The 27,776-nt window shown below is 38.0% G+C and overlaps 1 protein-coding gene across 1 annotated transcript in view; it reads left to right on the top strand.

The window, feature by feature from the left end:
* Positions 1-27,776, top strand: part of LOC127646654 (neuron navigator 1-like) — a 93,976-nt gene that overhangs the window by 5,217 nt on the left and 60,983 nt on the right. The window contains exons 2-3 of the mRNA XM_052130447.1: positions 4,046-4,148; positions 8,938-9,300. Coding sequence (XP_051986407.1) covers positions 4,046-4,148; positions 8,938-9,300 — 466 coding nt within the window. The remainder of the gene's footprint in view (positions 1-4,045; positions 4,149-8,937; positions 9,301-27,776) is intronic.

The raw sequence follows: 27,776 nt of genomic DNA, 5'->3' as shown, positions 1-27,776 counted from the left end.
TGCGCGGATTGACGGTATCAGACACGGAGGTACATGAGATTCGTCTTCCGCCATCCGCATTCTGTTGAGTCACTACGCCACCACAAGGACTTAGAGCGCATTGGGAATTGGGTATTCCAAATTGGGGCGGTTTATATGTAAAATCCATTGCCAATTTCTCTTCCCAGTCTGCCCCTGGACAAGGCTATTGTCAGCCAACAAATTTATTGTTGGTAGATTGCGTAACTGACAAAAAATACTTCTTTTAATCATCCAGTTTTACAGATTAATCAGGCTTTACCAGTATGTACAGGTATCATAGATACCTTGCTCGCATCTGAGGCAGTTACCCCCTTTGTGACCTAATTATCCTACAGAGGAAGCTGCGGTTCAGCCTGTCCTCGCAGATGAAAGCATCTTGAAGAAAGAGCACATATTAAAACTTAATCTCTCATACAGTCAACCGCAGAGCCTAGCACTGCAGCAGAGTTTGGCTAACTTTTTCCTCAATTTTAGGTCAATACTTACCTTAAGTGTAAGGATGATGAAATGAAATTGAAATGAGGGTGTTCCAAAAAGCCCTACTTTCTGTCATTATCAAAAGTCACAGCTTGGTCGGTTTACAATGGGCACACGGAACATGCAGTTTAATAAAAGCAAGTGAAATACTGCCATCTTGTCACCTCATTTACTAATTGCTCCATGCAAGACTCTCTAGTGATGTTATTAGCTAGAACACGTGTTAATTGTCTCATGGGAATAGACTTGATTGACATGAGATACAGTATGTGTCATCCGGTAAGCTCTCTCTATCTCTGTAAAGCGGTCCAGTCGTTAATAACGTCAGAGCAGGCGCCGTGCCTAACTGCAGCATGGGATTGATTGGCCATGCTGTTGACATGCTGACTGCCGCACATGCAAACGGTCTGGTCTAAACTGCAGCTTATTCTGGCCAAAATCTACCAACAGGAATAGACCATCTGACTGACATGTAAAGCGACCAACAGCAGTATGTTTTGTGTTTATGTGTTCTTTACGTGCAAGTTTATCTGGAAGAGATTACACCGCAATAATAGACCGGCTAAAAAATATATAATTTAAATAATTGTGCAACAGTCTGTTTGATTTTGGTTGTGCACAATATAATGAAAAAAGCAGAAAATGTGCATTGAATTTGTGACCAGCATTTCTGCCAGTCCAAAATGAATAAGTGCTGATTATTAACAGATATAACGGAATACAGGTATACAGTTCTGGATATCTTGTTTAGTACGTGCTATTACTGTAGGTGTCTCAAAATATACTCTGAATAATTTACTATAAATAAAAGAAGAGTTGTTGTCTCTAATATGGCAAATGTTGAGTAATCCAGTGATTATTTCATACTCAAAAATGCTCGCTTTTTTTAAACCAGTACCATGTAAACACAACTTTGGGTCAATGGTGTGACACACTTCTTGTTTGGATCTATTAATTTATTCAGAAATACATTTAAAAAAGCAATTCACACAAAAAAGTTACTTTTTATACAAGTCTTTTTGAAATGTTTTCTGGGGCTTAAAGTAAAGATTTCTTTTTTATGTGTGGCATTTAATGAAAATATCAAATGTTTTGCCATTTTTAAGAAAAGGCAGATTTTGTCAAGGTTGGAATTCTTGACTCAAAAAAATTATGATATTTAAAAAAATATATATATATACAGTATATATATAAACAAAATGTGTATAAAAAGTTTTTTAATACCTTTTACTTGATGGTTACACACTATATGACATTTTTAAAATCAATTTAGTTTTTTGTAGAAAATGCCATAAATGTCTTTCAAAACTGTATGAACATGGACACAAATATTATATATATCTACAAACTGAAAAAAGTGTGTTTTAAACTAGAATATTAAAAGATTTCTTATTTTTATTTCCTCATACAAACCTATTTGTCAATGTAATGGAAAGTTTTTAATATGTAAGAGCAGGACATTTTTATGAGAACAGACTGTCTTTCTGTGATTAAGTAATAATGTCTGTAAAATAAAATACTGTATAACTGTGAATTAAAGAAGTAGGACCAGGACTAGTTTGTAGTTGTTTTTGTAAACTGACATACCAGAAAATGTCCCCTTACATTACCTGCTTCTGACAATAATCTTTTAGCTAGTAATGGGCTTAAAAACCCATCAGAATGAAATAACTAAAATTATAATGGGATGTGATCTTCCAATAACGTATAAAAGCTTGTGTTACACTTTGATGATTTGAGTCTCCCACAGACTGTTGGGACCTCCCGGCCTTGAACTAATAAATGAAGCAAAGAGAAAACTGGAGCCTGTCTGAGTTTTTGCTACAGCACAAAGAGCAGGATATACTAGATTATCATATTAGATCATAGAGTGAGTATATTGTTTTTCAGGAAAGACAGTACAGGAACTCGGTTTTAGTCTGAGCCAGTTTATCCAGGATGGGACGCCATCAACCTCTCGGTTGAGTCAGAGTAATCTTCCTGTTTGAGTCTGAATTATGAGATACCTGAGTCAGATTTAACATTTCTACAATAGCCAATGACCCATTTGTTTCTAGGCAGACTGATTAAAAAACCTGTGAGCTCCTAAGATTAATTTATACTTACTGGGCTAACAGACTTGAAATTGAAAAGAGCATTGATAATTGGTTAAAAGTAATCATGGGTGTAATTTGGATGTGATGTTCTATATTTATTTAACTTCCTAAACTGAATCATTTTAACGATACGCAGGCTTCTTTCGCCTAGGGTGCTTTATCTTGATCGGGAAAAGCAAGTTTGATTTCTTTCACTGGCACGGTTGCGTAAAGCCAGACAATTTTTAATTAGTGCTTGCCATTCCTGTTTGCCAATGCATCTGACCATCTGTCAATGGACAGGGCCAATCAAGAGAGAGTTTGGCTGTTTACAACTAGTAGAGCTGGAAATATTAGTGTCGTTTGACAGAACACAACGTTTATTATTTGTTCTCCTCAGTTTCTTAATGGAGCGATGGAGTGATGTAATGCTGTGTTGGTCTGGTAATCTCATTTTTGCATTTGGCTCATTTAATGCTGTCTCTGAGGTCCATGTTGAAGAGACTATTAGCTCTCAGTGAAGCCCTGTGATTGATTTAGTCTAGACATTTTAACCTCTTATTTGCTTCAGTTGGTTCAGCTGCTTTAGGTTTTGTTATTAAAGTGTAAATGCACCAGTTGATTTGGATTCAGTTGCATTTCGATTGACATATTTCACTAATCAGGGTTCTAGCTGTAAGGCTGATAACAACACATCCAGTTCTGAGAAGGCCTTCAACTTAATGACTTAAAGCTGAAGTGTTTTACCAAACAGAATTGCAATGTTGATTTGTCAAGTTGGAGGGACTGCTCACACAAACGGTGCAACATTGAAAAAGCCATAGGGACGCATTGTTACGCTTTTTAGTGAAATCAGTCCAGGAATGGTTTAAGCCAGAATAGAAGGAAGTATTTCAACATCGATAAAAGTAAACACATCAGCTTTAACCATTTTTGGTAGCGAAACTTACAGCATTTTTCTGTATGATTCAGATTTTGTAAGGATTTTAAAGTTATGGCCATGTCCGGGCCAGTGGTGGCTCAGCGGTTAAGGCTCTGGGTTACTGACCGAAAGGTCAAGGGTTCAAGCCCCAGCACCACCAAGATACCACTGTTGGGCCCTTGAGCCAGGCCCTTGACCCTATCTGCTCCAGGGGCACTGTTTCATGGCTGACTCTGTGCCCTGACCCCAGCTTAGTTGGGATATGTGAAAACAACTGCATTTCATTGGCCCTGTACTCTGCACAATGACAATAAAGTTGAATCTTAATCTTAATGTCATGACATTCTTAGCATTCACATTTATAAGAAATATACAAAAGTGTGTTCTATGGTTTTGCGTTACTATGGCAGAGGTTTCAGTGGTACAGATGATGTCTGATAGTAATACCATGGTACTCATAGTAATTTACCATATTATGGTACTGGATCTGAAAGGTATTACAATGGTACGTTTAAGTAACAGGAGTGTTTTGTGTGTTTTTTGTTTGCAGATCCAGAGTCTCAGAGGAAACGTACAGTTCAAAATGTTCTGGATCTCAGACAGAATCTGGAGGAAACCATGTCCAGCCTGAGAGGAACCCAGCTCAGCCAGAGGTGAGTTAGGACCTTACACTACTGTATATGATTATGGTTTTTAAAATAAGAGCCAAACTAATTCATTATATGAGTGTTTTCTGATGCATATGGTTGCTTTTCAATCAGTTGTACTTGTACAACTGGGACAAAGCACAAACTGATGTATATATTTACACACATTTGTTTCACAAAAACAATTCATGTAAACAAAGTTGTAAATAGTACATTTACATTTATGCATTTGGCAGACGCTTTTATCCAAAGCGATTTACAGTGCACTTATTACAGGGACAATCCCCCTTGGAGCATCCTGGAGTTAAGTGCCTTGCTCAAGGACACAATGGTGGTGGCAATGGGGATCAAACCAGTGACCTTCTGATTAACAGTTATGTTATTTAGCCCACTACGCCACCACCACTCGATAAACAGTACAAAATTGATTATTTCTTCAATAACTAGGCACTCTCCACATTTTTTCGAGAACTTGCCACATCGGTCATTCAAACACCTGGCAGCCAAACAAACACCATTAAACACTTGACATCAATGGCTAAGAGCCATTTACACCAGAAATCCTAGGAATATGGCTGAGCTGATATGAACGTTATGCAGGTCTAATCCGCAGCTACCGGAAACACTTGGTTGAGGTTATTGCTGCCAACGAAGGATCGAACAATTTTTACATCCAAGGGTTCACTTACTTTTTCCAAAGTACTCTGATTGTGTAATAGGATGTGTTCACTAAAGACGTGATAGTTTATAATTGTTTTCGTGTTGTTAGCTTAAGCACATTGTGTTCTATACTTGTGACTTTGATGAAGATGAGATGTCCAATTAATGCAGAAAACCTGCTAATTCCAAAGGGTTCACATACTTTTCTTGCCATTGTACATAAAGGGCTGTTCAGACCGAACGTTTTTTTGGGGGGAAATAAAAATCTATACGCAATGGAACAGAATGCAAGTGTCTCGAGACGTGTTTTATAAAAGTTCAAGTTCATTAACTTGACACAGCATTTAAATAATGTGTGCCAACACGGTCTGACGCATGACGGCACACCAGCCAAAGATGTCTGTCTAGCGCATGTTTACATAAAACAATGATTATTGACGTGTTTCGAGACGCGTTTCTTAAAAGTTAAAGTTTTTTTTAACTTGATACGTCTTCTAAAATGAGGTGGTCTTTCACAAGACACCACACCAGTCAAAGATGTCCGTCTAGCGCATATGTACATAGAAAATCAATTAAAAACAGTGTAGAAGAATGTAAAAATTCATTTGTTTGAATGGCCTCAGAAAACCTTCACAATTGCGTAGCACTGGCCTAGTAACCACCCACAACACACAAGCATTGTCTTGGTCTAGTCTGCTTTTGTCCTAACAGTCCTTGTCTGATTTTTGTCATGATAAAAACTGCACAATATGGAGTGACTGAGAACTTTGCTCTGGCTTTAAGTAGGATGTGATGTGGCACTGAAAGACAGAGAATGGAAAAGCAGGTCATGAGGTTTGGGAGTGGCTTTGATGTCAGTTGAAAGGTTCAATGCAGTGAAATAAGGCTACATGTGTGTTATTTTTAGTTCTTCTGTGACAGCAGAGCAAAATAAAACATTTATTCTGACTTGAAGCTGCCATGTGGCCCTTTATTTTCAAACAGGGTACTCTGCTAGTATTGCCAGCTGCATAATGTGCCAGTAATGCTGTTTGACAGACACAGTCACGCACAAACCACATGTCCAGAAAATGTATTCACGTGAAAATAGAAAAAAAACCTCTGATCTGTGCTACGTAAAACAGACACATGCAAATAACCCATAGAAAAGATTTCTCAATATCTTAATATCTCAAATGCTTTTCCTACACAGACGTGAGATTAAGTGGAGAGCAAATGGAGACTTCTGCTCACATCTTTTGCTTCTCAAATGTTTCTCCTGAGAAAAAGACACAAGTAATTTTTCAGAAGAGATCTCAAAATGTCTCTAACTGTGCACAGATTCGCCGAGATACCACAATCTGCAATGAAAACTCAATGTGAACTCAAACATTTCTCATCAAATTGTTCCAAGACCAAATGATCTGAGCTACTCTATCCACATTCATATTTATAGCGCACATATATAGTCAACAATTGACTGTTTTCATTTTTCCTAGGGGAACAATCTTGCAACAGAGCTACATCAACCAAGTAACTAACAGTACTAGCATTGTGAAACGTTCAATTTGCCAATTGACACAATTGTAGGACTAACCAAATGACCCATTGACAACAGAGAAAATGACCTACTCACAGTTAAATACATCAAAGATCCCTAGTGGAATTGACCAAGTGACCTATTATGACCAGAATAACACAAGCCAAATTGTCCTCTGGCAACGGAATAACACTTACCGAGTAACCCACTGCCACTGTATTTGTGTACACGTTATGCCTCGGGTGCATGCAGCCCAAATATTTTGGATCATGTTACACAACCACAAGCACGTTTTCTGTTGTTTCAGGGTCTGAAGGCATCTAATAAATGATCCTGAGAGAAATGGGTAAAATTAGCTGCCTGATGCTGACGTGCTGAAGGAAACTCTTGCATTATTCATTTGTTCCGGTGCATCTGGTTATGCAGTCTCCACCCTCAACAGAAGTGTTCTACCATATATGCAGATTGCCTAACATATGCTTCTTTAGTATGAGTTCCTGAGGGCCTGGTCAGATCCAGCATCCTTGTTTAAACCACCAGCATGCTTAGTCACCATCATATCCCTTAGGAAAGAAAAATCACAAATTAGTAGGGCTGTCAATCGATTAAAATTTTGAATCGAATTAATTACATGGTGTCCCGATTAAGCCCCTCATATAACAATAATTCAATATATAATGATGAAATAATTATCTTTCTACAAGATATAATTAGTTATCTTTAAATATTAAGAAATTATATATATATATATATATATATATATATATATATATATATATATATATAAAATAAAAAATATTCATATAATTAAAATGCATTACATTCTTGTAGCAGAAGAGTTAATCATTGATAAGACAAAAAGCGGCTTTAGAATACAATGTATTGTTTACTACCATATTACTGATCATAAGTCAATCATTGGCACACAGTTCACAGCAATCCATTTCACAAGTGAATTTGTCAATCAGTTTGAGATTTATTGTGAGGGCTTGTTTAAGGACCTGTCGATTTACACCTGCGTCAGACGTCTCGGGTGTGTTGCGTCATAAACATAAGATTTTTAGGTCACTGTGTCAAGTTAAATATAGTTCTTGAGATCCCTTAGTTCGAATTTGCACTCATCAAGTGTTTTGAACGCAAGAACGTAACACATGTTTGTGTTGTTCTGTCTGCTGAAGGGTTGTTTTGTTCTCTGTATAAACTGCGCATTGCTCATACAGCTGAAGTTACACTTACTGCCCTCTGGAGTAAACAGGTGGAACTACAAGTTTACATTTCTCAGGAATCTTCCTTATTACGGTCCTTGGTCATTGCGATTAATTGCGTACATTTTTTTTAAACTGTATTTTTAATAAATAAATTAACGCGTTAAATCGACAGCCCTACAAATTAGTAATATTAATATTTCAGACAGTATGGTTGGGAACCCACTGCCCACTAAAAAACAAAAAAACATGCCATTATGATTTTCATCACTTTCGGTTCCAATAAAGATTCATAAATGTTTTTCCACAGATGTAGACGTAACGCTGTTCTAAAATACTCTCGGACATTGTTTCTCCTGACACCTGGGCTCCTGACACTTAAATCAGGCTGTACCTTTACTGACTGGTTGTTCAGATAGTTAAATATTCGATGATCTTCGCTCAGGGGATAAAAGAAGTCCTAATCTGCCGAGCAATGGTATACTATTTGCAATCATTCAGACACCGGTCACAGCGCTGTGGGAGGCGTTTAGAAGCACATTTAAATATGAGGCCGCTACATGTAAAATCTGAACTAATGTGATATTAAAATGTGTTATCAATGACTTTATGCCTCATTCTATGAGTAGAATTCACATGAGGTCAGTAAAAGAAGTTGTTTTAACCACTTAATGATGATTTAAAGTAATAAATGCAGAAGACATTTTTTAATTCATGATGCTAATGCGCTAACATGCTATACATGTCCATAATATGCACCGATTACACTCTGATATTGTAATTTATGATGACACTGATACTACTACAAAGAGAGGTGTATAAAGAGTGATATTGGGCAAAATACAGACAAAAGAATGATGATAAGAGAGGCATGTCTTACTTTGGGCAGATGTGTGAATGGCTTTCACTGCAGATGGCACATGAGAGAATGGGAACTTGAGAGTATTTGAGTAGATTTGATTCCTGACTAATTAAACAAAACAAAAAAATCACATGACATGGCCTTGCACAGCGATGTGTTCACTTTGATCACTCACTGTAAAATGTAAACACAGTAGGAGGCGGAGCTTCAGGTCACACCTACCGATGACGTAGACGTGGCAGCAATAAGGTGTTTTGAAGCATGTAAGAATTGTTCCTAAAAGTTCGTCCAGGCGAGCTGTTACGAACCACTAATCTGGGCCAATCTGAGCCAAAATGTATTGTTCATACTAAATAAAACATTATGGAGAACTCTGTTAAGTCTCCTAAGCCACCAATGACCAATACAATTTTCCTCTGGGATGTTGTGTTTTGGATGCTGGTGTTTAAATATATAGCTATGCTAGTCCAAACCAGTACTAACCAGCAAAGTCTAAAAGAAAAGTCTTCATGAAAGTGTCAGTGACCCTCTCTCTCTCTTTGTCTACAGCTGTCTGGACAGCAGTGTATGCTATGACAGTGATGAAACCAACGCTCGCAGTGTCTCCAGCCTCTCCAACCGTTCCTCACCGCTCTCCTGGAGGCATGGGCAAGCCAGTCCCCGTCTGCAAGCTGGCGACGCCCCTTCCTCAACTGGCAACAGCTATTTGGTGGGCACCAAGGCATCATCCCAGTACACCTCTCACACAATGCCCGCTCGCTGTTCTAGCCATCTCAGCCACACGTCACGCAGCGAGTTCATCGAAGGGTTGGACGCTGGTGAGAGCGACCTCAAGTCCGGATACCTTAGTGATTCTGATTTACTAAGCAAGAGTCTGAATGACGACGATGATGATGACAATTTGGCTAATGGGTGAGTGTCTGGATAACCCAAACAGTGGTTTGTTTGTTAATTACTTGTTGACTGGTCAAATCTGGACGCACTCATGCAGTGTTGTAGAAAAGATAACAACACACTGCTTAAACATTCCTAAGATGTTTGCTGGTCTTAGCTAGTCTCCCAGCATCGTCAGGCTGGTATGTTTGTTGTTCTAGAAGGGATTTTGGGCACTTGACAGCTTGGAAATCAGCTAAAGACAAGCTTAGCCAGGATATGAAACCAGCTTGACCATTTTAAACCAGCTAAGACCAGAAATCCATATTAGGCTGGTTTAAGTCATTTACTCACCTTTATGCCATCTCAAACTCGTATGACTTTCTTTCTTCTGCGGAACCCAAATGAAGGAGATATGATGGATTTTTGATGGAGATATGATTTGTTTATATCCATACAATGCAAGTCCATAGGGTCCAATTAATTCAAGCTCTGAAAAGAACATAAATGCAGCATAAAGCTAATCCATATGATTCAAGTGGTTTAATCTATGTGTCCTGAAAACATATGATAGGTTTTGGATGAGAAATGGACCAAAAGTTTAACCCGATTGCACTTGTGCATGCAACGTTTTGGACGCCATTGACTTGAATTGTATAAATATAAACACATTATACATCTTTGAAAATATCTTCGTTTGTGTTCCATTGAAGAAAGAAAGTCATACGAGTTTGAAATGGCATAGGGGTGAGTCAATTAGGAGAGAATTATCATTTTTCTGTGAACTATTCCTTACTAATCCCTTAGTGTAATGAGAAAAATAAAAAATGGTATAATGTCAAGAATGAGGACGAGGTATAGCAGTATGACTATTAATCTGCAGTGTAAGTACACTAGATTAAAAAGGTTGCAGTGAGCAGTGCATTAAAGATAGGACATGCTAATTAGTCACATTACTAGAGAGGCCTGCAGAGATGATGTGAATGATGAAAGAATGCCCTCTGGTTCTGGCATACACAGCAAACTGAGAAAGAGGCAAACGCTGGTGTATTCCATCAATAGCTTATCTATGTACCAAAAACATTACATATTACCTGTTACAATTGGTGCATTTAGCCTAAATAGTACAGCAAACACTGTTTATTCGGCTTTAGTCTATATGAATTTTCCCTTTGGAGTTGGTTGAAAATCCTTCATAAAAGAGTTCTAAGCCTTGAACCAACCCAACCAACATTACAAACTTTGATTTGAGATACTTTGAAAAAAGTATTTGAACATCTCACAAAGGTACAAGACTGTGTTCCTAACATCTTCAATGAGGGAATGAACCTACATTATGAATGCTTTGAACCATTGTGAATGACATTATCGAATTAAACGCAAGTACAAATATAAAACTATAAGTATAGAAACTTTTTATTTGAATTCTTCTGCAAAATAATCAAATATATGTAAATGTATAATGGTTTGATTGTAAAAAGGGACTGACTCGTTTGCGTCATTCACATTGCGTTATGGAGGCGGGCGGTCATTGCAGAGCTCTTTTGGCGCACTTTGTTAGCCACATTTCTCTGATTAGTAGATATTTTCTCTTCAGGATCATGGGTAGTGTAGTACAGAAGCATATACTATCGATTAACAACCTCAGAGCACACGGTAGGTCTGTCTTTATAGGTTTATAAATTATTGTTAAAAATCTATAGACAAATTACTTCAGTAACCAGACTGATGAGCTCTATTGTCCTGACCCATTTTTCTATCATATAATAATCATCCATGTTTTTAAACAATTGGCCAGTGTCCGATAGAGCAGATAATTGCTTTTATCTGCCAATACCGATGATTGGCTGACACATTGGTGCATTGCTTCTGGTTATTGTTTGGTACTGGTCTAACTGGTGGACCAAAGCAGACATTTTGTTAACCAGCTAAACTGGTGAAGCTATCAACAATGGTCTTGTTGGTTAAGATGGTTAAGAAGTCTAGTGCTACTGACAAGTATCCAATGTACAACCTACTGTATGTTGCCGATCAGCTATGTTTGTCTTTTCATCATGGATAGTTTGTTTTGTTTAGTGCTACTAGTTTGATTGATAGTAGCTAGGCTATTTGTAAAAGCAATACTGCAGACATAGCAAGTATGCAAGTGGCAATTTAGCAGATGCTTTTACCCAAAGCAATAGGGACAATAGCTCTGAAATAACTTTGAGTTAAGTGCCTTGCACAAGGGCACAATGGTGACAGCTCATGGCTCACTACTTTCAGTGCTTGAACCAGAAACTTCCTTTTTCTGGGCCCAAGTTTTAGTCATAACGCAGCAACACCACTACCAACAACAAAAAAAGATAGAACATCAAAGTAGGCCTACACTTGCCATTGACAACCAACATCTGTGCTTCCCCTCTTTAGAAAAGCACCAGCTGCCATTGCTGAAAACTTTTTTCTGTTAATAATGGTGAACTTTATGCATTTCAATACGCCCAGTCACATTTTGTGTCCTTTTGCAAGGTCGAGCCATCTGCCAGGTCTCAGATTATTCAGATAACTCTGATGCCCTACTGTATTTGTCACCATAATTTAAATGCCAAAGAAGTTACCTTGTGTTTGTCTTGGGCCTCTATAAGCACACAGCAGCAGTGAGTTTGACAGCAGGTGTCTAATTTAAGATTCTCGCCCATCATTTCTTGTCTGGCTCATTTATGAGGTTGGCCGCTTGTTTACAACCCTGAGTTGTCTTGCTTTCTGGTTGCTATCTCGTTTTTATTGACCCATAGAAAATGAAATTATCACAAAGCTTATGGCTCAGTCACACACACCCAAACCCACTTTCGGATGATGAAATCCAGGCCAGTTCTCCCGGGCGGGAATAGAGCATTATCTAGGAAGCTCATGCAGAGAGATTTAGAGAGTGCCGCATGATGGTGGGGTGATCAAACCCAGCCCTCTTTCTCACAGACTATACTGAAACTACAATGTGAGACGAGAAGATGCCAAAACGTAAACAGACATGCACACAACACGTGTATACATTGGATAAGCTGGTAAGAATGTTGCTAAAGGTGTTTACATGCAACATGAAATCAGGGTAATGGGCAAAAATCAACGTGTGCCAACAGGTTTAATTTTTAAACCGTTTATGACCTTACCCCAATATAAGAAAAGAGTAGGGGTGGGCCAATAGGGGTACCTCACAATTTGGTTCCATGTACGATATGGGATTCATGATTCAATATTATCTTGATTCGATATAGCAACACTGAAATGTCAAAGTATGACAGAAAACTGTGTTCATGTAAATTATGATTTCTCATTAGAATAAAGTCCTCTTATCCACAATATGAATACTCAAAGTTCAAATAATTGGTTTCTTATATAACATTCTATATACCAGAAAGAACAGATCACAAACAAATAAACCTTAAAATAATTGTTGGCAACATTCAGGCTGATCAGGTGACTTTTTTTTAAATAATGTGTTCAATGTACATTGATTTTACATTCCTTTGGATAACAAGTGCTAAAGTGCTACAGTCTCTTTAGGAATGGTGGCAGTTCAAACAAGCATCATTCGGTTCCACTTTAAGCACTTCAAAAGTTGCTTTTCCAATATCGGGCCAGTGTGAGCCAGGCTATCAACTGGCCTGCCGGGGCCAATAGCCTCGGACCTTGAGCCACAAGATCAAAATCGTTCTGCGTTCACCATCGGGCCAATAGCCCTAAAACTCACCCTTAACACGCCGCCCTGGTGCCAACGTCACTCACCCTGCCTGTTTCACAAACAAGAGGGAAACTTAAGCTGAGGTATCATGTTATCTAGTTATCTAGAATATCGAGTTTATATCGTTTGTAAATATTAGCTAGCTAGTATGATAAGTTAGCATTGACATCTCACCGACTGTAACTGCCATGGTGTCCCGAATGGTCTCTCCACAACAGCTGGACAATGTCCTAGCACACATCCATGATCTCGAACCATGAAAAGTTCTTTCTTTGGGCACTGCTTTGTCCATTGTGCATTTTAATGGATTTGTACTGTGCCCACAATTAAAATGTTTTTCCTGAACCTGTACCGTTGTGCACTGGATACATAAACTGGCAAGTTTGGCAAAATTCCACCTTTGACACTGAACCAGCTTTACTCCCCTATTGGCCTTGTTTGGCACAAGGGTAATTGGTGGGCCAATGGGGAGTAAAGCTGGGTCAATGTCAAAGATGGAATTTTGGCCATTGGCTGTTGGCCCTGAGAAGGCCCAGAGTGCCCACAATGCACAAGCCCATGATGAAGCCCCGGAAGTGACAGTGGGAACGCAACTGGCCCTGACATGCACTAGCACGCCCTCATTTGGCCCGATAGTCGAAACGTGGCTATTGACCTTGTTCGAAACCCTGCAAATAGTGTCGAAACAAAGCGGCAGAGAGATTTTAATGTTTGACAATCATTAATGATGACGGTCTTTTATGATCACATTGACAGAAAACAATGTTGCAAATTTCAAAATATAAAATTGTGCTTCTACGGTTTGTTAATTATTTTGGTTTGCTATATTTAAAAATTCAGTATATTATTATATCACTAGAAAACAGTTTAAAGTGTATATATGACCTCAAAATCTGTGTAAGATGTACATGTGCTCAGTGTTATTTTGTTTTTTCAACAGTATGTTTAAAGTAAAATAATTTAATTATTGTGATGATGTGTATTTTTTGTCTTCTCTTCCTTATCATAGAAGAAATGAACATTCACAAACAAACACTTTCGGCTATAATTTAATCGGTGAGAATAATAACACACCCTCAGACTTTATCCAATGACATTAGCCTAGCAACCTGGGCTAACACTTTCAAATGCTCACCATTTTGAGAATGTCAGCCGTCAGATTAGCATTGCATTTTATTATTTTATTCATCAAAGGTAACAGTTTCCATAGTGCATGTCAGCGTCTACAGTGTGGTAACCATGAAGATTATCTGGTGAGGAAAAAGGAGGGAAAAGGTGATGTTGTGCTCCCAGATGCTTCAGTCTCCCACGATCGATTCCATGTTCTTGAGCTTTGGCTTTTTTTGTTTTATTTTTTTTATTTGTGCATGGAAGCCTCATAATAAGTACTGTGGCAGTATCATGATAAAATAATTGCATCAGGTGGTAATTCCATGGTACTTAATAGACGATGGTGATAAAGGATTACTCATACAACATGGTGTTTACATGGTAAGCGCTAAGCTAAGAAGCTAGTTATTCCCAAAGCTGCATATTAGCTTTGCAAAAGTCATTTTAGCTAATGTTTTTGGAGCATACTTCTGATGTTTGTGTTTCGCTCAGTTTGGGTTCAGTACTCTGACAAGGCATAAAGCTACGTCCAACAGTAGACAAATAATGATATTGATTGTGTCTAGCCTGAGGCTAGCACGTGGTAGCTTTCATTGCTATGTGCTCATGGTTTATTGCTGTGGTCCCCTGAGAGTATTATTGGATAGTGACTGTGCCGGTCCCATCCAGGCCCATCCTGAAAGAAATTGGCATATTAAAAAGAGATTAGCCTGCCTTGTTTAGTAGTACTGTGTTTGTTATTATCACAATGAATCATTTGCTTGACATTGCTAGTACAGGCAGCTTAAGGACAAATCTCACGAAGCCGGAGCATGTCAGGGTAATATTTAAACCCTATTTTTAGGACCAATGAGATTTTGCAAAGTGATTATATATATATATATATATATATATATATATATATATATATATATATATATATTTAGATATTATTTGATATATTTATTTTATTACCATTATTAACATTTTCTCTACCCATTCTCATTCCTATTAAAACAAATCTCACTTCTATTAGTTTAATGCGAAAAAACAAACAATACTATATTATTTCAAAAGGGTGGTATTTATCGTATTGCCTTTAAATTTATAGTGAACTAATTTAAATAAAAAATGTAAAACAGTAAATGGAGGTCAAATAAATAATAACAAATAAAATACATAAATAATGAGATAAATAATTATTAAGTATGACATAAATAAAGCATAATTAAATAATATAAATAAAATATAACATATAAATAAATAATGCAAAGTAAAAAGTAAAACGTGCTGCATTATGGTAAATAAAATTTGTGGGGGAAATGTGCTTTGGCTAACAATGTATATTACTACTGTACTGCCAAACAATGATCCAAAAATGATTTTGAAGGCCACTTTAACTACAATGACTGACGGTTTTTCTGTTTGCATTATCTCATCTTCTGGTGTCTAAGTGCAATTTCATGGTCTCTCTGCCTTATACGCCTGTGGCACTAATAGTAAGGTCTCATGTTTCACCCTAAAGCAGGACCATTTGAATGAGATGACATCTGCACAATCAGAAACCAGCACAACAGAATTCCGATTCCAAAACATGTGGCTCAGTTACACTGTCAATTATGGTCACTGCTTTAGGCTACGTCCACATTATTCCGGATACATCTGAAAACTGTGTTTACGTTTTCGAAACGCTCTCCGTCCACACTGCCGTTTTCAAGCATTTTCCAAAAGTTGCCTGTCTACATGAAAACACTTAAACCCCCTTACAACACATGCGAAAAATCGCCGTTCCATGTATAGGCTGAAACGCAATTGTCCTCATATTCCGTCGCCTGACAGCAATTCCGAGTAAACTTTGCATCGCCTCTGAAGGAATACATTGTGAAGGTTGTACAAAGTAACATTTATCTTTAACAATGCTCTCAAAGTGAATAACAGGCACAATAACAACGCTACAACATGGGCCACCATATTGATTGTTTTGGGTTAAATGGGTCACATGGCTGCGTCACATGGCAACAAATACATCTTCGTTTTCGGATACCACCATCTTCCCCATCCACACTGCATTTTCAAATTTATCCACTTGAGAAAGCCTTTTCGAAAAGCTCCGATTTTTGTTAGAAGCATTTTCAAACAAAAACGTATTAGTGTGGATGTGGCCTTTAAATACCACGAGATCTTAGGCTGATTGATTATAAGAGTGAGCTAATGCTTTATAATGCTCGCAACAATAACAGCCCACCCAAAATCGACTTTGGAAACAGTTTGGAGAATGGGATTGGATAAATAACTCAATCTTAAAATTTTCTGAGGAAAATGTGAATGGTGCATGCCCATGCCATACTCCAGAATGCTAGAGTTTTGTAGATAATTGTATTTACTAGAAAGGGTTAAGAACTAGTTGTTTTTGAAGAAATATCTTCGACTTCAGGTGGTGTTGGTGGTTTCCACTCATAATTTCACCTCTTTCTCCCTTTGTCTTTCATATTTGAATGCTGCTTCAACATGTCTGTGAGCATGCTGTGCATGGGTTGGGATGTGTTGCCATAGCAACCCCCATCAGCCTGACTCTGTGTGACCCAGCGAAACATGGTGTGTCAGTATATTAGCGTGTGTGTGTGTGACTTGAATGCCACTGCGGATGGAAAATGGCTGCAGATTACAATGCAGGGCTTGAACGAGAGCTAATGATTGGCTGTGTGCCGCTGATCATGTATGTTAGTAATCAGAAATAATGTCTTGCAGGATTGTTTGTCTTTCATGATTCTTTCCCTGCAGAGTTTCATAAGGTTTTGAAATCACAATGCAAACTACATTCTCACATTTTCTTCAGAAAATGTGAGTGTTGATTCTCGCAATGCTAGAGAGTTTTGGGTGTTTACCAGGGTGTTGCTATGCGGTTGTTAGGTGCTGTTGGTGGTCAAATGTCAAAAGAGATCACTATGATATTCGTAGCCTGATCTAATAAAAATTGACTGTCGTAAGATTTTTGTAAAATGATATTATGGTTCTCAGCAGGAAACCGATGGAGTGCGTACTCCTGGTAGGGAATGAGGTTTTGCCCCAAGTGAAGGAGTTCAAGTACCTCGGGGTCTTGTTCACGAGTGAGGGGACAATGGAGCGGGAGGTTGGCTGGAGAATCGGGGCAGCGGGGGCGGTATTGCACTCGCTCTATCGCACCGTTGTCACGAAAAGAGAGCTGAGCCGAAAGGCAAAGCTCTTGATCTACCGGTCAATTTTTGTTCCTACCCTCACCTATGGTCATGAAGGTTGGGTCATGACCGAAAGAACTAGGTCGCGAGTACAAGCGGCCGAAATGGGCTTCCTCAGAAGGGTGGCGGGCTTCTCCCTTAGAGATAGGGTGAGGAGCTCAGTCATCCGTGAGGAGCTCGGAGTAGAGCCGCTGCTCCTTTGCGTTGAAAGGAGTCAGTTGAGGTGGTTTGGGCATCTGGTAAGGATGCCCCTGGCCGCCTCCCTAGGGAGGTGTTTCAGGCACGCCCAGCTGGGAGGAGGCCTCGGGGAAGACCCAGGACTAGGTGGAGAGATTACATCTCCACACTGGCCTGGGAACGCCTCGGGGTCGCCCAGTCAGAGCTGGTTAATGTGGCTCGGGATAGGGAAGTTTGGGGCCCCCTGCTGGAGCAGCTGCCCCCGCGACCCGACTTCGGATAAGCGGTTGAAGATGGATGGATGGATGGATGGATATTATGCGGTCCCCTACACTTATTGCAGCAGTTCGTAAGTGGAATGTCTATTGTGTGGCGCTAAAGATCAACTGTTTTAAATCAACAAAACATACCTTCCTACCCTAAACCATAAACCTTAACCTAACCAATAGTGCCATAAATAGCTAATTTGATATGAAAAACGCAATTGCAGCATTTTGTGGTGCTTCTATGACACGTTCGACTCACATGTCGACTCGCAAGCTCTTCAGGACTCATGCCCCTGTACTTTCCATTGCAAGAGCAACGCTCTATCAGTTGAGCTACCACACAGTTTGATCGCACTGGAACAAGCTTTTAAATAGGCCTGTCGTGATTATTAAATAATCGTCTGATCATGGCTATTTGATCTAACTGTGGTTATTTAAGATAACCACGATTATTGTGCACTTTAAACTTCAATCACATTTTAAATGGCATCAAGGACACGTTTATGTGTCATTCAGTTGAACTCTTGAGCGTCACTGAGCCGCACCGCTGACGTCAAACAGAGCAGCTTCTGTCCGGAAGAGCACGTGAAGCACTTCTCAAGTGCAAAATATAAACAAACAAATATATATATATACTTTGATAGTGAATGCAAAGCATTCCAGCTTCACTTTAGATGATCGTGTAATGGCTAAAGCAGTGGCACAGAGGCCGAGACACACTTTCTTTCTGTGGAGAGATAATGGAGTGGTGTTGGCGTAGTGGCTAAAGCACAGGGCTGTTAATCAGAAGGTCGCTGGTTCAATCCCCACAGCCACCACCATTGTGTCCTTGAGCACAGGTTGCTCCGGGGGGATTGTCCCTGTAATAAGTGCACTGTAAGTCACTTTGGATAAAAGCGTCTGCATAAATGTAAATGTATAATATTAAGAAATTAAATCTCAAAGGTTTTGCTTAATGAGAAATAAGGGCTCTTGGGATAAATCAAACAGCATTAAAATAATGTATGAAGGTGAAGAAAATAAGACAGAAATATTTTACCACTGTATTACATAATATAATATAAATATAATATACTGTATATTTTTTAATTTTTGCTTTTATCAAAAACAACAATGTAAATGTAAAATTTACCAATATTAAAATTAACTAAAATGTTATTTTATTATTATTTGAAGTTAAATATATAAATATGTTATATTATCCAGATAAATCTCTCCACCAACTAAGAACGGCCATCCACCACCACCCACAGAATCCAGAAAGAGCTATAAATCTGTCAATCCTTTCCGGAAAATAGTCTATCCCTCACAGCCTCGTTGTTGTTCCAATTAAAAATCAAAGATGGCGCTAGCGTGAATAAGGTCATAATATGGTCATAAAGTTTATATGAAGAGTAAATTAATAATGAAAACTATTTAAATTCCTCACAAAACAAACTCACAAATATTTCTTTAGTGTTCTGTGCAAATGAAGACTTGCGGGTATAACCGGTCCGCATTGGAATGGCGAAGACTAATATTTTACTATTGTTTTCAATGAATGGATGCTGCCCAAGGCTGTCAATGGATAAATTAATGATCAATCGCATTTTTTGTTGGCGATATGAAAATCTGTATGAATCTATATGATCGATATGAAAAGAGAATCCAAGTGTAAAAACACCCTAAAACAAGGCAAACCACAGAAATAATCTGAAAGCAAATGTATTACTAGATACACCCAGTGGTGATGCATTGCAGTAGATTTTCACTGCTGTGGGAGTTTAATGTGGGTGTTAGTGAATTATCTCTATTATTAGGATCCTTCTGTGGCATCATTTGCTTGGCTTTTTTAATATAATATTTTAAGATACACTAGTAAATGGGTAAATAAGTGCTATATCTCCATGTTTAACTGTTAAAAAGGCTCTTCAAATACGTGTGAAAGAAACATCATCTAAATATCACATTTCAAATCTCAAACTCAAGATTAACGGGAGAGCAAATGGAGACTTCTGCTTAACGTCTCAGATTGTTTTCATAAGAAACACATCTCAATAATCTAACATTGGTCTTCTCAAGAGTTTCAAAAGAGATCTGAACAATATCTCAAACTGTGTTCAGATTAGACAAGATACCAAAGTTTGCAATTAAACGAGAGATTTCATTATGGACTTCTCATTAGAAATTTATTGTAAAAAATACAGTGACCATTTTTCAAACTTTCCAGGATGTAATTTCGATGCCTGCATATTTTACGGTTCACTCCATACAGTGAACTCAGGCTTTTTACATCTAAAAAAACACTAGTTCTTTTAGGTCAACTATTGCCTCATTTATCCCCAATTCCCAATTTGCACTAAGTTCTCGTGGTGGCGTAGTGACTCGCCTCAAACCGGACGGGTGAGGACGAATCTTAGTTGCCTCCGCGTCTGAGACCGTCAACCCGCGCATCTTATCACGTGGCTCAATGAGCGTGTTACCACGGAGACAGCACTTGTGGAGGCCCATGCCATCCACCGCGGCATCTACACACAACTCACCACGTGCCCCACCGAGACCGAACCACATTATAGCGACCACGAGGAGGTTACCCCATGTGACACTACCCTCCCTAGCAACCTGGCCAATTTGGTTGCTTAGGAGACCTGGCTTGAGTCACTCAGCACACCCTGGCTTTGAACTCACGACTCCAGGGGTGGTAGTCGGCGTCGTTTACCACTGAGCAACCCAGGCTCATATTTAAGTACTTTTTAACTATAAATCATCACTTCCAGTCAGTAGGAGTACACGCAAGTGATGTAATCACATTGGAACGTTCACGCGAGAACAGATGCATGTGCGATACTCCCGGAAGAGCGTCGCTGTTTACAACTGAGTAGGAGGTACACTGTACAGAAGCTCTGTTGGATTTGGTTTAGATCTGTGTTTGTATCTATATGTGTTCTCACAAGGGTGTGATTCTGAGATATTCCTGGATGTCTCATCCGAGAGAAAAAAGTAAAAGTACTTAAATATTGATCACTTTGCTTTAGAAGAGATTAATTTAACAAGTGGAGTCATATGGATGACGTTTAAACTGACGGTCTGTTCTTTTTGTAGCTTCACACATCGGATCACCATCCACTTGCATTTTAAGGACCTTCTGAGCTATGATATTTTTCCTTCTTTTCTTCAAACATGTTCTGCTGAAGAAAAAAAGTCATATTCATTTGGGATGGCATGAGGGTGAGTAAATGATGGGAGAATTTTTATTTCTGGGTGAGCACACATCCCTGTAAGTCTCCTGAGCTCTGAAAGAGCAACCTCTGAGCAATATATTATATTTCTCTGGGTGTATGCATGCAAAAATGTGTGTGCATTTTTATTAATGTTTCATTTATATAATTTGTGTTCAGATCTGCAAAGATAACGCACCATCTTTAATTGTGTAAATGAATCAAATCTCTCTAAAAAACAATCGCTAAAGGAAAATGCTCTCTAAAGCACTTTGTTGTCCAAAAGTTATTGTGAGCGCATTTCCCTCAATACATTTTTATGTACAAAAGTGGTTAGATGGGGTTGGATCAAAAAGCATGTGATTATACTGGTTTGACTGAAATATTCCTCCGCAAAGAATTCACAGAACTATTGTTGCAGAAATGGATCTGTATTCGTGACAGAAGGGAATAAAAGTGAATTATGCATGCACCCACTGCAATGATCTGAATCACATCAACAGTTATTGTGTCTTAAGCGTCTTGTGGTGCAAGTAAACATCATTTATAAGATGCCTTTGGTCAGGTTGAGTTGACATGGTCATTATGGAGGGTGACGGCAGATGTTTATGTGCTTATCATTGTTTAAAACAACAGATATAGTTTTTGCGAGGTTTTGTTCCATAAATGATTTGTATTGAACCTTAAAGTCTACATGAAATTCCATTCTCAACCCATTTTAATAATGAAATATGACAGATTTCTGAGCAAAACAGAATTTTCAATGACAATAAATGTAGGGCGGGGCTTCGTTTTATCAGTTGAGAATTGATTGGATAGTGAAAATGTGTTTTATATGACACACATTTGGAGGGGAGTGGCTTTAAAAACAAGAGAACTTGGTGATGTCATCCGAAAAGGGAACATCGTTTCGGAGGCGGAGCAAGTAATAACACTTTAATGAAAGTTTTCATTTTTTTTCTGTAGAGTAACATTCACAGATAAATTGGTCACAATACGACCAGTAACATATCTATAGTGTCATATAAAGTTGACATACTATATAGTGTCAATTTTGATTTAATATTAAATTTAAATGCATTTTCTTTTTATTTTAAATGTCTGTTTAGGGGCAGTTCACACAGGAAATGTTCTTCCATTTTAAAGCTGCATTTTTTAAGATTTTTTAATTGTAAATGAACAAATTGCCATTATTGATTAAGTAAATAAACTATCAGTGATCAAAACAATGTCCTCACCATACATCGATTCACTATAAAAAAAAAAATATTTTGAGCTGTCGGGTCGGATTTGGCGTGAAATCGCTGGCTTATCTCGGTCCTCTTTGAGTCATGATGTCATGTCCGTAAACACAGGAAAGAAGTGCCGGCTGTCTCATGTTCTGGCTGAGGACGCTGTTCAGTTCAGTAACACTCATACAGTTTGGGACCAGGGATGGATTGGTAATCTGGCATACCAGGCATTTTTCCGGTGGGCCGACGCACTTTGGGGCCGATCGGGAGAACCGGCCGGTCACGATAGGCTAAAATGAGCTGTCGGGTTAGGCAGAACGGGCCACAAAACGGTGCTGCGATATTCAGAAGTGGGCAGCAATATGCAGAAAAGGACAGTGAAAAAAATTAACGCATTTAATCGCACCATAATAAGGAAGATTCCTGAGAAATGCAAGCATGTAGTACCACCTGTTTACTCCAGAGGGCAGTAAGTGAAATTTCAGCTGTATGAGCAACACAGTTTATACAGTGAAGAAACACTTCAGTAGGCAGAACAACACAAACATGCATTACATTCTTGCGATCAAAACACTCGAAGGAGTGCAAATGCAAACTAAGGGATCTCAAGATATGTTTAAAGATTGAGTATTAAACTATATTTATCTTGACACAGTGACCTAACATTTTAAGTTTATGACGCAACACAACCGAGACGTCTGACGCAGGTGTAAACTGACGGGTCCTTAAACAAGCCCTCATAATAAATCTCCAACTTATTGACAAATTCACTTGTGTAATGGATTGCTGTGAACTGTGTGCCAATGATTGACTTATGATCAATAATATGGTAGTAAACAATACATTGTATTCTAAAGGCGCTTTTTGTCTTATCAATGATTAACTCTTCTGCTAAAGGAATGCATTTTAATTATCTGAATATTTATATATTCATATTTAATATATAGATATAAATTGTAATCGATTGACAGCCCTAGTTTTAAGTTAACAGAGTTATTAGGCCTACAGTTTCACTTGTTTATCAACTGGCGAGTTCATTTTTTGTTTTAGTCAGTTTTAGTCTTTCGACAAAAATGTCCTTTAAATTGTCAATATATATATATTCATTCTTTTTTTTACAATAAAATTTAAATTCATTAAAATCTTTACAAAAATGACAACATTTCTGTCAACGAAGATAATATCTTTTACATGATGATGACGTGCAAAATGGACAAAAAATTGTCAAAATGCACAAACAGACCAAACTTTAATCAATTATTCAAATATTTATAAAACCAATGTATAAACATTTTCTAATGTAAACGTGTATCAAACATGCAGTATAAATGTACACACTGTCCTTGTCCTGAAATAATAATGAATAGACTGAAGAATTCACTCATTTTTAGAAGTTTGCCTTCTGTACTCTGAATTCTTCATGTATGGTGTCATTTTTATATCACCAGAACTTGAAGTTGAAAAAGCCTCAGAATTCATGATCTTGATAAAAGACTGGGAGCAATTTAATGTTATCGAAAATTTTCGCTGTTATTTTTAAATATTTGAAAATATTTTGTGTGCATTCACCTGAAATTCAAGTATTTATTATTCACGTGGTAAAATTCTGGTCTCAATATTCAGGTTGTTGAATACAGGTTGAATGCAAGGAAGAGCAAACGAGCATCGATGTAATCCATCGCTCTTTTGGACAATGTTCATATGTACATTCGTGTATATAAGCTCATAACACCCAATGGTATGTCATGATTGTAACACATTATAACAATAATAATAAAAGCACTATTATGTCAATTTACAGTATATATTTATGTGTCTACACTAATGTTGGTCAATAAATAACACACAAGATTATGATGCACAGACTTCATTCACACCGCCAGACTACAAGGTAAACATTAGTCATAAACACTGTCTCGGTTGCTTTTGCTTTTCACGTGTCCTTCATGAGTTAAAAGCAGCTCTTACATTCACAACACAAAAACATTTGAAACTTCTGAATGAGAGATGTTTATGGTGATGTACCGCTGAGATTGGCCGGTGTTATGGATCAACTGGGGACAGTGTTATCTGGGCATGTATGCGTGCACGTGAATCATTTTAATTCCTTTTAATGTGAATCGCCATGGAGGAAAAAAAAGACGTTTTGCACATTGTTAAAAATGTAGGCTATATATATTTACTGCTATATATGTATAATATACTGTATGAAAATGACCTCTGAGCTGTTGACATCGCTTTGCGATTGTCCAAGAGAGAGATGGATTACATCGACGCTCGTTTGCTCTTCCTTGCATTCAACCTGTATTCAACAACCTGAATATTGAGATCTGAATTTCACGACCTGAATTAATTTTTTATTTAATTTTTTAAGTGAATTCACACAAAAAATATTTTCAAACATTTAAAACGAACAGCAAATTTTTATTGATGACATCAATTACACCCAGTCACCCGGCTTTCTCAAATTCAAGTTCTGGTGATATAAAAATGACGCCATATTCATGCTTTAGAGACGTATTAAAATGAAATTAGTCATTGTGTGTAGCGTGTTTCTAATGGATACATTTTTATTCACAATGCAAGTTACGATTATTCTGACTAGCGCATCATTTAATTAAAGTTCACATGTTCACTGATTTCGTTGTGCAGAAGTAAATTGTTCTATAAATGTTGTGGATATATTGATGAATCTCATTTATAAATAGGATGCGTTTGAATGAGGTATTTACCCCCTTTTACAGCGGTTCATTTAGCAAGTTCAACTCATGCAGCTTAAGTGGAGAAATGCCCAACACACTGGATTAATGGATTAAATGAATCCATATCTAATATCTTCTTCTATTTACAGAATATCCAGATGTTGCTTCTGCTGTTAATATCTTGCAGTATAATTTTTATCATCATATTTACATCAACAGTATGCTTTAATAAAATCATTTAATAACCTTCATGATGAGCGTTTTTCGTCTCGTCAACAAACATTTTCATCACTGATTTCGTTGACAAGATTAATAATGCAAAAACTTCTTACACTGAACTCGAATCAGCAGTATCACGAGTTTCACATCTTAACAGGGCTGGACTGGCAATCTCGCATACCGGGCATTTTTCCGGTGGGCCGACGCACTTTGGGGCCGATCAGGGACGGACTTGCCAGCGGGATAACCGAGCGTGCCGGTGGGTCGGCTGCGATAAGCAAAAATGAGCCGTGGTGTTATGCAGAACAGACACACAAAACGCCGAGATGGACAGCAGCCCCCCAAACCCCACCCCCACCCCCACCCGCTCAACATCTTTTTGGGCCAGTTCCCATGTAAAATCCCAGGCCGATTTCTCTTCCTAATACAAACATTAATAGTCAATAAAACATTTGAATAATCGCATTTAAATATACTTGGAACTGGTTGTGATTCAGGAGAGTCCCCTGTTCTCTATGTAAAAGCACTTTGAGTGTAGTGTCGGAAAAGTGTACATTCATTCAAAATGCGTAAATAAGAGTGTTGTTTATCTTCATCAAAGCAAGTAATATTTCATTTATAAACGTTTAATCGTATAACATAATTATATCAACATGAAAATAGCATGTTATGACTCTCGCTTGGAATATCTTCCAGTCATGATCACGCACGGGCAATGTCCAGGTAACCTAAAATCATGAGATTCATCCACAAGAAGAGCAGTGCCGAAACACGACTCACGTAAAGTGTTCATCTGCAAATTGCTTGCAATTTTACATTTCAACCACAGATGTCACTAGAGAGCACGTGCTGCAGCTTTAAAACATTATACAAAATGTGTGTCTCAAAAAATTAGTGTGTTTACATGCACAGCAATACACAGATCTGCTTATTTGAAAAAATCGGACAATGCAAGAAACCCGTGATGAAATGTAAACTTTAATCACGTCAAAACGTAAACGTGCATGCTCACAATGCTTGCGCACTTTGGATAAGCCAGTAAGAACAGTGGTAAAGATGACATGCAACATGAAATCGAAGTTATTGGAAAAAATCAAATTGTGCCAATTGTTTTTTGCTTAAACCGTTTGTGATCTTTCCATGACCACGCACGTCAATGGCTTATCACGCATAATCAGTGTAAGCTCATGCATGTAAATGTGCTGGATGTGTCTCATTCACAAACCGTGAATAAGAAAGCTTGATTCACCATAAAGTTTGCATTCAAATGTATTCTACATGTATGATAAAAGTCTAGTGCATGTTTACAGATGCAAATGTGAATGTCCCCTTCTTCCAATGTTTTATAAAATATTGAAATGCATTTAAAGACCCATTATTTCTTTCGTTTGGACACATGTACACATCTCTTTGCGGATATGCGCTGTATGTTATGATTATCCGCCATGGTGTTTAGAGATGGTCTGCGTACATAACCTTGTGGCTAAAGCAGGACAGGCCACACACAGCGTTTGGTACTAATGAATATATCTATGTGTGTGGTATGTGTGTGTGTGTGTACGTGCACGTGTAGACATGGTTCGGCACCAATGGAACTACATGAAAGAAATGCAACAGACAGTTAAATATATTGTCAAACTCAAGCTCTATTTCACACAGTTACTCACAGCTAATAGATTTCCAGTTTCACTGGCCTTCTGTTGGTCATATGGTGCTCATCCAGTCTTTCCCAGCCTGTCCTGCTGTGCTCTGGTGTGATTGAGGGAGAAACGCTCTACATCAAAGGTGAACAGAGATAAATGTGTGGTGATCCTCTGCATATTGGACTGTAGCCTATGTGTAGTGAGTATTCTGGTGTGGAAAAGCAATCAGAAAGATTTATCATGGGATGTTTCTCTGTTTCTGTCTTCAGCTGCTTCTCACTGTATTTCACTAGACGTTCGGTGCTGTAAATCTTAAAACTCTCTTCAGTAACACTTTGTGAAGAGTGTATATGTGATGCATAATAAAGGCATTTTTTCCCTTACAAAAAAGTACTGTGGTGGTCCCATGTTACTTCAATGGTGTCATAAACTAAGTTTCCATCCAAGGTTTTTTATCGCTAAAATGTCGGCATAATATTTTTCCGTTTAACTCAAGCGTATAAACTCTATGTCGATACATCAAATGTCGCGAAAAAATGGTTTGGAAACACTTTTTGCCGATACAATTGGCATTAATGCAAAAATAGTGTCACATGACAGAGTTTGCCCCAATCGTTAGCCTGTGTTATCATGACGACAGTATTGAAAGACAATTTATTGTACGTGATTATGGATTGATCTTTACAGCATATGGAGCCGATCTGCATACGGGACACTTCCAGGAATGCAACACAAATATCTTGTGCATATTGAACAAATGAATGACAACTGTTTGCGATTCATTTAATCGCAGTATCCATCCGTATATTTATTAAAGTTGTTTTTCCACACCATTCAAAATGATAGACGGCAGTCACTGAATTAGCCCACAGTACAAAAAACATAATTTCTGTGCACAAAGATGTTTTAAATTAAGAATAAATACACAATACTAGGTGAAAATCTTCAGCGTGTTTTTTTGTTGTTGTTTTTTTGGAACACGTACAGCCCAATTATTAAATTATTGTTTAGTTTACTTTTGAAAAAATGCCGGCAAAATCCCCTGTATTAATTAAAT

This window comes from Xyrauchen texanus, chromosome 7 (assembly GCF_025860055.1).
Source record: "Xyrauchen texanus isolate HMW12.3.18 chromosome 7, RBS_HiC_50CHRs, whole genome shotgun sequence".
Taxonomy (NCBI): Eukaryota; Metazoa; Chordata; class Actinopteri; order Cypriniformes; family Catostomidae; genus Xyrauchen; species Xyrauchen texanus.
This window is presented reverse-complemented; position numbering and strand designations above follow the sequence as displayed.